The sequence below is a fragment of the Vespula pensylvanica genome, chromosome 6 (genome assembly GCF_014466175.1).
Source record: "Vespula pensylvanica isolate Volc-1 chromosome 6, ASM1446617v1, whole genome shotgun sequence".
NCBI lineage: Eukaryota > Metazoa > Arthropoda > Insecta > Hymenoptera > Vespidae > Vespula > Vespula pensylvanica.
This window is the reverse complement of record NC_057690.1, coordinates 1709492-1721285: the sequence shown is the minus strand read 5'-3', so window position 1 is coordinate 1721285 and position 11794 is coordinate 1709492. Positions and strand designations below refer to the sequence as shown.

Below are 11794 nucleotides of genomic sequence, written 5' to 3'. Positions count from 1 at the left end.
AGTCTCTCACCTGCAGAGAGAAGAGGCGTCGGACACGTCAGAATCACACCTTCCACGACTACCCGCTCACTAATAATCCGAATCCCCCCTGGTACCTCGTACCTTTTCTCGGGATCCATGGAATCCTCGTAGCAAGACGGGGGGTAACCTTTTGTCTCTTTCAGAATTTAACATCGTGAGAGATTTTTAACATCTATTGTAATCATTGGCAAATATAATATTTTATTACTTTCGTCCGTTTCGTATTTCTCTTTCTCCTTACCCAACTTTTTTTCTCCACGTCTTCAAAACTTACTCTACGTTATTATCACTTAGATATTATTTTTTTCATTAATCCTTTTAACGAAGAACAATCGCGACTTAATGATTCTTCGTGACTTCGATATATATATATATATATATATATATATATATATATATATATACACCTATATATACGTATGCATGTATGTATACTCGATTCGTGCTTCTGGTGATTCGCAAAATACATTACTTGCAAGATATTTCAATACTCAATACGAAGATGCGAAAATAGCGTTGAAAAATAAATTTTTAATAACAAAGTATATTTATTATTTTAATTATCACAGTATACCTTATATTTTAATTATAAGGATCTGTTATAGGATTTATCTTGCAAGGTACTGTAAATTAAGTAGGTAGGCACATGTATCGATGTAAAATTATTGAAGAATTATCGTAGAGCTCAAAGTCGCGAAACATGAAAGGAAAAGGCGGACGAAGAAAAGGATTTAATCGTCAGAGAATTTAAAGAGGAAAAAAAAAAGCGAAATATCCTTCGAGGGAAATCCTAAACACGAACGAGGTATATATGTATGTATATATCTACATATATATCTATACACACATATATATACATACACACACACACACGTATACGTATATAGGTATATATCGTCGTGTTCAGTGCGTAGCCGGGCGTTATTCGAAGGCGCTACTTAATTATCCCGCGGCCTCTAATCTACCGCGGCCGACACACACGCCACATGCGGCTAACTCACGGGAACCCATAGTCGAACCTAAATCTCTCTTAAACGGCGCAAGAGGACTATCCCTTTTACCCTATCGAAACGTTCGACTTGACGCTTTCATTTACTTCTGTTCGATCTTTTCTCAGGCTTAAATAAATTTCTAAGCTAACGACCGCTTCGAGATTCAGCCTGTTCAAAATCGTTAAGTGAATACCTTCGTTCGTTTCGATCGTCGATCACAATCATTCGTCATTTGTTATTCAACAAGATCGAAAGAGAAAAAATCCTTTGCGCGAATACATATTTTTAGTATTCCGAATGAATCGTTAGAAAGTATACATCGTACGATTAGAACGATTAGAACTAAATCACGTTTAGTCAAAGATTTTGGAAAAAAAAGTATTCTCGATTTAATTGGCTTCATTAATTTCTCTTTTCCTTTCTTTTTTTTTTTCTCTCAACGACGGTAAGATCTTTCGGTCGATCTGATGGATCCAACTCAACAAAGGCAACGAGCTCGGCGAATAAAGTAAAAGCAAAATCGGGCTGACCGGTAGCCGTGAAAGAGCGATCGGGAGAGAGAGTCAGCTCGTGTCTGAATTTATAAGGGTAGCAATTCATCAAAGGCGCTTGGTCTCTCAAGGCAAAAAAAAAAAAGAGAAAAAATAAAAAGAACGAAAAAAAAGAGGGAAAAAAGGAAAAGAGAAAAAAACCAAACAAATGAACGAAAGAACGAACGAAAGAACGAACGAAAGAACGAACGAACGAACGAACGAACGAACAAACAAACAAACAAACAAAACCATGAATCGAGAGGAAGGTCTTCCTCGGGATGACAAAGCCATCCAAGTAAGAAGAAGGTACGAATAGTTACGAGATAAAAAAGAAAGACAGAGAGAGAGAGAGAGAGAGAGAGAGAGAGAGAGAGAGAGAGAGAGAGAAAGAAAAGAATCTGCCAACCCTCTCCGCCATTATTTTTCCTTTTAACTCGGAATTTTTGTTGGTGAGAAACGTCATCGACGATAAATTTCACAAGAAAAAAGTGGAATGCGAGAGGGGGGGGTGCGGAGGAGCAGCACTTCTTGGCTTTACGAAGAGGTGAAGAGGCGGGTGGGCTGGTAGAAACACCTACCTACGAAGGGGAAGATGGGAAGACGAGGGGGGAGGAGGGGGAGGGGGAGATGGTAGTGGGGTGAGGCCCACGATCGCGGACGAACTGTTGGCTGGCTAGTGATCTATAGTGATATCCTGATGCCGGGGCCCGGTACAACACAACCGAGGTGAGAGCGAGAGTGTAGAGGATTCTGAGGTCTGTAATCAGGAGGCCGCGCCGCTGCTGGGGCCAGCCTCGGTCCTGGGCCTTCCTCGCTCGCCATTAACTTATCCGGTACCCGTTCCGTTCCGTCAACCTGACGTCATCGTGATTCGTGATCGTCTTTCTCGATACGCACGCGCTAGCTACGAGATAGTCTCGTCCTTTTGCTTTTTTCTACTTATTTCTATCTATCTATCTATCTCTCTATCTCTTTTACGTGCAATGATTCGTGCTGATCGGTTAAACGAGTTTGCCTAACGATTCTTGATAATACCTCTTTAGAGTTAAGATGGAAAAAGACTTTACTTTCACGAACGAGCCAAGTTCAAAGTGATCATTTGGTCGTTCGTTAGGTCAGAGAGTCTACAGTGGTTTAATAGTTTTTAGTCATTGCCGATGTGCCGGTCGTAGTCGTAGCGTTAAAAGGACTGACAAGCTTACTAGGTAAAACTCTGGTCGTCTCTAAAAGATGATTGATCGTGCTAACGGACATCATCGTACTCTCGTTTCCACGAAAGTATTATATTAAAGAGTCCGTTCCAGTTTGTGCTGGCCTTCGATCTCACCTCCCACCTTTATCTTCTTTCCTTTTTTTCTTTTCTTTTCTTCTCTCTCTCTCTCTCTCTCTCTCTCTCTCTCTTTCTCTCTTTCCTATTCTATCCTTCTCTCGGATTCGTAATTTCGATCGTCCGGACCTCGTTAATATATCCGGAACGACCCCTCTGTGCCGCATGTCGATCTTTCACGTTCCACTCTCCTTTTTTGAATTCCTGCGAACTGACGTTTCTTCGAGACAGAGAGAAAGAGAGAGAAAGAAAGAGAGAAAGGGAAAAAGAGAGAAAGAGAGAGAAAAGAAACTCTACTACCTGCCGGGGTCTTTGATCTTCTCTCATTCGCCAACGAGCTCCATTTACACGGGAGGAGGATTCTCTACGTCCAAAGCGAAGAGACGAACAACTATCTGGTTTCGACTAACGAGAGTTTGCCAACTTTTGTATTGGCACGGTTGGGGATGCGTATATGGAGGGGTAGGAGATAGGGAGGTAGGATGTAACAGTGGGAAGACGGGGAGGGGGACGTACGGTGTGCCCGTGTCTCGGTGATTAATTTTCTTTTCGAGATTAAGATTGGACTGTGTCGATTCGGCCATATTCTAACTCCTACCTGCCGCGCCCCCCTTTTTTTCTCTCTCTCTTTTTTTTTTCGGGTGCTTCGTTAGTCCCTCGAAAATTAGTCCCTCCGCGAATTTCGTTTATACGTATTTCCTTTCCTTGAAACTCTTAACTAACGTCTGTACATTTTTATACATATGTATATATACATTTATATATATATATATATGGATGTATGTATGCATGTATGTATATGACGTATAAAATGAAAATAATAATTGAATTATTTTCTCCAACGCTATTCGTACTTATCGGAACGCTTGCGTTACCACTACTCCCAACAGGATAATTTCTGTTATTCGAGCAATCTTTTACCCTTGAACAAGGCAATCCAAGTTTCAAACCACATGTTACAAACTCGTCCATACCTACGCATTACCTATGCGAGAATATAAGGAACTACCAAGAGGAGACAATTTTTTTTTGTTCACTGTTTTTTTCTTTCCTTTTTATGTTTTTAATTTCCTTCTCTCTCTCTCTCTCTCTCTCTCTCTCTCTCTCTCTCTCTCTCTCTCTCTCTTTTTCTCTCTCTCATCTTGTTAGCCAAGTAGATTTTTTTGGTAAAGGAGAAGATTATTCGTAAGGTAAGACCTTGAAACAAGCTCGTCCTTGTCCTCGTCGTCATCGTCGTCGTCATCGTCGTCATCATCGTCGTCGTCGTCGTCCTCGTCGTCGAAATGAAGAGACAACCGAGGAAGGCTCGAGAAGAACTGGAAAACGAGGGTTAAGATCGTTCTTCAGTGGCGAATCGGTTTCGCTCGTCCACCTCTTCTCGTCGCCGTTTTCGTCATCTCCGTCCTCATCGCACTCCTGATCGTCGCCGGCGCGAATGGGACAGCTGATGGGCCGGTGTCCCCCAAGGCGATCGGCCGAGACCAATCAGCGTCCGCCCGTCCGTCCTCGCCCTAATGACACCTGGAGGCTAAAAAGCCATGATATTCAACAGCCGGACGCTAACGAACTCTCCTTCGTACGAGAAAGAGAGAGAGAGAGAGAGAGAGAGAGAGAGAGAGAGAGAGAGAGAGAGAGAGAGAGAGAGAGAGAGAGAGAGAGAGAGAGAGAGAGAGAGAGAGAAAGAGAGAGTTCTCTAGTCGAAAAATCTTCGTCAAAAATTTTTTACGTCGAACATCCAGCATACAAAATTCATTTCGTGATCTAGACTTAAATCTTCTATTCGAAATCGAATCTAGATCTTTCAAAGAATAGTGCCTCAATATCTCTTTATATGGATCGATGAAATAGTTGATACTTCTGGTATTTCATAAGAGAGATTCGATTGATATAATTCTGTAAACGAACGCGATTCTTAAAGCTAAATCTTCGAGATTTTAATTGATTCGTTCTAATCTGAATAATACAAAAGTTATTTCGCGTGATTGAGAATTGTTAAAGAGGGATACAATATCTATGACAGATATTAAAATTCAATACTTTTCTTTTATGTGTATATATATATTTGCGTCTGACAGGACTTATCATATCTTTCATTAATGACACATACATATATACATACGTCCAATTGTCGAAAGAAAATGAGTAAATGATAAAATAAGTTCAATTCTCTTCCTCGCTTTGTCTCGTCGAGACAAGAACGAGATGTAAGTATACGATACGTTCGAAATAATTTGGATACACCTTTCTCTTCGCCGAAATTGGACAGTTTTGAAGTTACACCTGTCTCGTGAGGAAACGTTATAACGAGAGATGTAAGTAAGCAAGTAAGTAAGTAAATAAGCAAGTAATGAATACACCTACCTTCTTTTCTTCGTTCTTTCTTCTTTTTTGTCTTTTTACTTTTTTCTACCCTCGTTCGAAGATTTGTATAAAATAAAATTCGAAGAAATCACGAAATAAGAAAGAGAGAGAGAGAGAGAGAGAGAGAGAGAGAGAGAGAGAGAGAGAGAGAGAGAGAAAATAAGTAAAAGAGAGAAAGGAAGAGAGAGAGAGAGAGAAAGAGAGAGAGAGAGAGAGAAAGAAGAGTAGACTTTGAGAAGAAGTCGGGATACGAAAAATTTCACATTAACAAGGGCTCAGGCTACCACTACTAGTCAGGGTGTCTAGATTCGCGTCTAATTACCACGGCACGTAGGTGCACGCCGAGGAAACTCGTTTCTCGCGTGCTAAAGCGGCTCACATCGAAATTATGGATCTGCGGGCTGGCAGTCGACCGACCGGCTTGACTGACGCATGACTGGCTGCGGGTTAAGCGAGTCAACGAGTAAATGAGTCCGAATTACGTGGGCGTGTCAATGCCAGGAAAATGATCCCTGTGAGTCGTTATTGAACGTATCGTCCGAAGGGGATTATGCAAAACGCAGATATATAACCGAAGCTCGCACGCGCGACTCGTGTTTTTCTTTTTCTTTTCCTTTTTTTTTTTTTTCGTTTCTTCTTGTTTTTCTTTTTTCGTTAATTTTTATTTCTTTTTACTTTTTATTTTCCCCTTTCGTTTTCCTTTCTTTCTCGATTTTCGATCTCTGTGAGATATCTAACTTTTCGTTGATGCGGAGAGACGTGTTTATATGCCTCGTATTATCCTCAATATTATTCTATGATACTTGCAATTTTTTATTGTAAATCGATTGAAAAACTTTATATCATCTTCTATGAAAAGAATTTATATTTATCGGCTTATTTGTGTTTTTATTTTATATTGTTTCTTTTTTACTAATCATGATTTTTCCTTTTTCTTTCTTTTGCTTTTCTTCTCTCTCTCTCTCTTTCTCTAATTTCATTCATCTTCATAAATTTAACAATTTGTTTCTTTTTTTGTTTTCTCTTATTTCTTTTTCAAAAACATTCGACGTTACGTGCATTTCGTTACATCTCTCGTTAACCTGTATGGGATCGTCGAAAACTTGTAATTTTGTTTGACGCGTATAGCTCGAAGGTATCTCCATTTTTTTTTTTTTTTTTTCTAAAGAAAGCGAATCTTCTTATTCTCTCATATTATCGTTCTCTCTCTCTCTCTCTCTCTCTCTCTCTCTCTCTCTCTCTCTCAGCTTCTCCTTGAGCACGTCGGGAGATCTCGTCAATTTCTCCAACCCATGAGATGAGACCATGTATTAACCGAGAAAACTCGACTGCTCCTTTCGGGGCATCGTTTGTCGTTCGCCACTGTCGCGAATTTATTTTCCCGTCATAAATTAACGATCGACAGATCGGTTTGAATTTTGAAATGTGGTATGACGCTAAATCACGCATCATGAGTTTTTAAACACGCGACGAAGAAGATCGCGAAGACGTTTTTGCACTTAGTACCGATTCACTGTTGATGCACTTAACGACGTGTCCTTGGACTTATCTCTTCGTGTTTCGTTCTTCTTCGTCGATGGGATGACTTTGAAAAAAATTAATGATACCCTCGTCGAACGAATTAAAACAATGGCTGACAACGTAATTATACTTTCGTTAAACGAGATCTAATAAAAAAAGGAAGTATGTGGTACTTCGTTGTAAGAAAAAAAAAAAAAAAGAAGAGAAATACGAAAGGGAGAGAATAACTTTTACATCGAATGGTAATAAAGAAGAAAAAAGAAAAAAGAAGAAAAGAACTTCAGAAAGAAATTTATTCCTTTCTTCTTTTTTTTACGTGTCTTAGAAAGTCCTAGAGGACGAATGGACAAGAAGAAAAAAAAGCGAAAAAGAAATTAAAAAGTAAACAAAAAAATTAAAAAGGATAAGAAAGAAAAAATCAAGAAGAAAAAAGTGGGGATGAAGACGAATGAATGGCTTTGTCCTCTCGTTTCTAATTAGTTCGAATAACAACGATAACAACAACAAAAAGAAAAACAATAGCAATAACAGCAACGACAAAAAGATAACTAAATACCTACTAAGAAGCTATGGTGGCGAGTCCACGAACGGGTGGCGGGCCCGCGATATATAGGTAGGTATACACTGATCGAGTAAAAATATTAACAGGTCGTTCGATAGATCGTTATTAAACGATCGACCATCAAACGAGAACGAGACTCGAAGCGTGCTGGTCGATAACAACGCGACCAAAGGCTGATCTTAAAGAACGATCCTGAACCTTCTCCATCGTGGACAATGAATGAGCGAGAGGAGTGGAAAAGAAAGAGATGGATATATATATATATATATATATATATATATATATATGGAGAGAGAGATAGAGGGAGAAAGAGGGAAAGGGAAAGGGTTAAGGAGAGGGAGAGAAAGGATCGCCAGGGCTGCTCAGGAGTACCGATGTATCTTCGATGTATCGAAGAAAATTGCCGGTGCTCATCATCGCCATTATGAATTCTTTATTTGGACGTTGTGCAGCTCGAATTACAGGGCGGTCCGAGCTACCTTGCTTACCGCTTCATACGCTTCATACGAGAGACCCTTCTCGATAACAGGCCAAGCAATAAACTCTCTCTCTCTCTTTCTCCTTTTTTTTGCTCTCTCTCTCTCTCTCGTTCTTATACTCCTATCTCTCTTTCTCTATCTCTTTCTCTAAAGAATCTTCTTTTTTTCTTCTTTCTTTCTTGGGCGATCGATCGATCGATCGATCGATCGATTTATCTTTAAATTGATACCATCGATGTTATTTTCAAAGTTTTCCAATGGGAGATTGGAATTAGGAAACAATGAAACCTTGAATACTTACATGCTGTTAAAGATTGGATTATAACTCGTAACAAGGTTCTTGATTCAAAGTGGATTAATCGTTCACCGATTAACTAGACCGCTAGCGAGTATGTTTAGTTGGCGAGATAATGGCGACAGCTTAATGACAGACTCATTAACGTTATAAGATATATGTATGTATATATGTATGCATATATATATATATATATATATATATATATATATATATAAAGTGGGTTTCATTTAACATAAGCCACCGATTCTATTTGCGTTTAAATAACATTAACTCTCTTTCTTTATGTAACAGGAAACGTAAGTAAGTAAGTAAGTAAGTAAGTAAGTAAGTAACTAAGTAAGTAAGTAGGTAAATGCCCTAGGTACATTTATATTCGTGTGTTGAATGTTATCTTCTGACGTGTATCTTGCATTATGATAAAACATTCATGCAGTACAGTTACTACTCCTTCTACATACGAAACATGGAATTATTATTCGTCTAACGTGAAGAAGAAAGAAAAAGAAAAGAGAATAAGAAAAAAAAGTGAAAGAAAGAAAAATATTTAGTTTCATATTTTCTTACTAAATTAACAATATATCGATTCTGTCAGACGTATTATCTCGTAAAATACACGATGATTAATAATAATAATCATAATAATAATTATAATAATTATAATAATTATAATAATAACAATAGAATTAATAATAATAATGGTAATAGTATTAATAATAGCATTCTTAAAGGAAAAAAAAAAAAAAAAAAAAAAAAATAGAAAATGATATACACGCGCGCGTGTCTAGGTTTGTCGGTAGCGTGTACGAAGAGAGGATATTTCTCTGGCTATCGAACGTGAGATGTTCGGTTATGACGGATGCCAGACTTCGAACTAACCGATCCAAAACGTTGGAAAGCGAAATGACTTCATCTTAATAAATTACGCCCGCGGGTAAACCTCGCGAACTGCCTTCAAAAAGATTCCAAGAAGGACCGGCCCGTTTCACGCTATTTTTGGAGAATAATTCCTTTTCATCTCTTGCCTTCTTTACGGCACCGACTTAAAACCGACTTCCTTCCTTCCTTCCTTCCTTCCTTCCTTCCTTTCCTTTCCTTTCCTTTCCTTTCCTTTCCTTTCCTTTCCTTTCGTTACTTTACTCGTGAAAATTCTTACGGTCAATTTTGTTGATTGATTCTTTTAAAGTTGGCTAGTAAGATATGTATCTATGCTCACGCATATCTATGTACTCTGCGTGATCGTGATAGATGTTATATAGAGTTATATTTCACCCCTCGGTGAAGCAAAAGTTCGTAGATTTTCTCGTATTTATTATTGCAAAAGAACAAAAAAAAAAAAAGATATTAACAATTCGAACAACAATTTTGTAAAAGTATAATTGTTAGATAAAATCTACGAAGAATTTCTGATTCACCCTTGTATATACGTATATACATACATATATACGATAAAAATTTCCTTGTCTCTTTTTAAGTTTGCTTAGATAGATATGTATATTCGTCCACGCGTGGTTTTACATTCTGAAAGGAAAGAAAATAAATTAGCCTGTAAAGTTTCGTAAAAAGGGTAATTGATTTTTTTCTTCTTTTCTTTTTTTTTTTTTTTTAAATCACCGAAAAACATTTGGCCCGTTCTCTATATACATACCTATTATATCTATTATACATATTATATATATATATATTATATATTAACATATATATATATATATATATATGTTAAGAGTTTGAGATAAATATGTTTTTTTTTTCTTTTTTACTTTTTTTTTGTCATCCAGGATTAAATTTTCTTTTAATAATGTCTTCCATTTATTTAGATTCTACTATACACTGTAATTAAGAACGTTAACTCGTGCGTACTTACTCGCTTTTTTTATCTCTCTTTCACTCTTTTCCTTTCTCTCTCTCTCTCTCTCTCTCTCTCTCTCTCTCTCTCTCTCTCTTTCTCTCACTCATTCGTTTGTCGTTCATTAATTAAATCACGAACGTTTTCCGGTCGCAAACGAATCGCCTTACACGATATCGTAAAGTATATTCCCTAATCAAAACAATAATTAGGTATATTGCAGTGTCCCATCTATCTGTTTAATAGTTTAACTCTAAATCATGTACGATTAACGAGTCTATTTCGTCTAATACGTAAAATCAATTATCAATGAAACGATGCGTTTGTTTTGTATTTGTGTGTGAATACCTTTTCTTCATCTTCTACGTGTATATTATATATATATATATATATATTTATATATTATATACAATGTTTATATACACGTTCGATTCAACGTAATGTTGACCGATTTTATAATTTACGTCACGATATTTTATAATAATAATTTATTATCGGCGTCCATTAATCGAATCTCACATTTCGGAGATTCTTTCTATGTTTTTTTTTTCTCTCTCTCTCTCCCTCTCCCTCTCCCTCTCCCTTCTCTCTTTCTCTTTCTTGTAATAAATACAGTATTATACAATTCGTCGCATCGATGCCCGATCTTTTCCATTGGCTTCGTTTACGAGCGCGGATCACGATGAAAATTAAATCCCACAATTGTTGCATTACATTCGTTCATTTCACACGCTTTGACGTTAACGTAATTACATTCGAGAACTTTATTAATACTGAATTTCCCAAGTTCGTCTTAATACTTTTTCTAACTTCTATAATCTCCTTCGCGCGCCAGTAAATATATGCATGTAAGTATACGAATCTATAGAATAATATAATTGTTTTCGAACGTCGAACTAAATAAATCACAAATTCTATACAAATAAATATATGGGATTACCTAATTACAACATTACTCCGAGTGTTATTTTTCTTTTTCCGTTTGATATATTTTTTTTCCGTTTTCTCGTTTTTCCCTTTTTTTTTTGTTTTTTTTTTCGATATTTTTATGGTTTTTTTTTGTTTTTTTTTTCTTTTTTCATTTATTATTATTATTTCCTTTCTCGACTCTCCAGAAAACGTTTTTCGTGTCGTCGTAATAATCTATTCACGTGACCACGCTCATCATTCATCCAGTATAATCCTAATCTCCGCACAAGTATTTTGTGAGAATAAAAGGAAAGAAAAAGAAAAAAAAAAGAAAAAAAAAGAAAGAAGAAAACTTAAAGGTGATTACTCGGGAAATCGATAGCATCGAAAAAGTCCTTTCGTCGAAGATTAAAACTCGTCTCATCGCATTCGTTTCTTTTCTGATTTCGAAAGAAGGATTTCGTTAGATGGAACGGCCATCTTGTGTCTTGTGATTCACGATCTCCTTGAAAAGGAAAAAGAAAAAGAAGGAAGAAGAGGAGGAAGAGGAGGAGGACAAGGAGGAAGAAAATAAAATAAAACAAAAAAAAAGAAAAAAAAATAGTAAAAGAACATCGACTATCGATCGAAAAACATTCGTTCGTTCGTTCGTTCGTTCGTTCGTTCGTTCATCCGTTCGTCTCGATCACGATTACGTCTCGATCGTGATCGATACAATAAAAATAATGACGAATCGAGAATTGAAATGTTTTTCCTCTACGATTTCTCTTCCATCGAACTCGGTAGCGGTCGTTTCTTTAGGATCCCAAGATCCTGTACGTTCTCCAAGAATGTCTTGTGATGTTGAGCAACCAAAAGAGGATTCACCGTTTGAACATCCTTCTTTAGCTCCTCCATATCCCTCTTGAGTTTCGCCCTTCTGTTTTGGAACCACGTGATCACTTGGGC

At 37.2% G+C, this 11794-nt stretch overlaps 1 protein-coding gene across 1 annotated transcript in view; it reads right to left on the bottom strand.

The window, feature by feature from the left end:
• Positions 1 to 9876: 9876 nt before the first annotated feature.
• LOC122629890 (myb-like protein Q) overlaps positions 9877 to 11794 on the bottom strand; it is a 63397-nt gene continuing 61479 nt past the window's right edge. The window contains exon 2 of the mRNA XM_043813755.1: positions 9877 to 11794. This exon is cut by the window's right edge and continues 176 nt beyond it. Coding sequence (XP_043669690.1) covers positions 11603 to 11794 — 192 coding nt within the window. The 3' untranslated portion in view covers positions 9877 to 11602.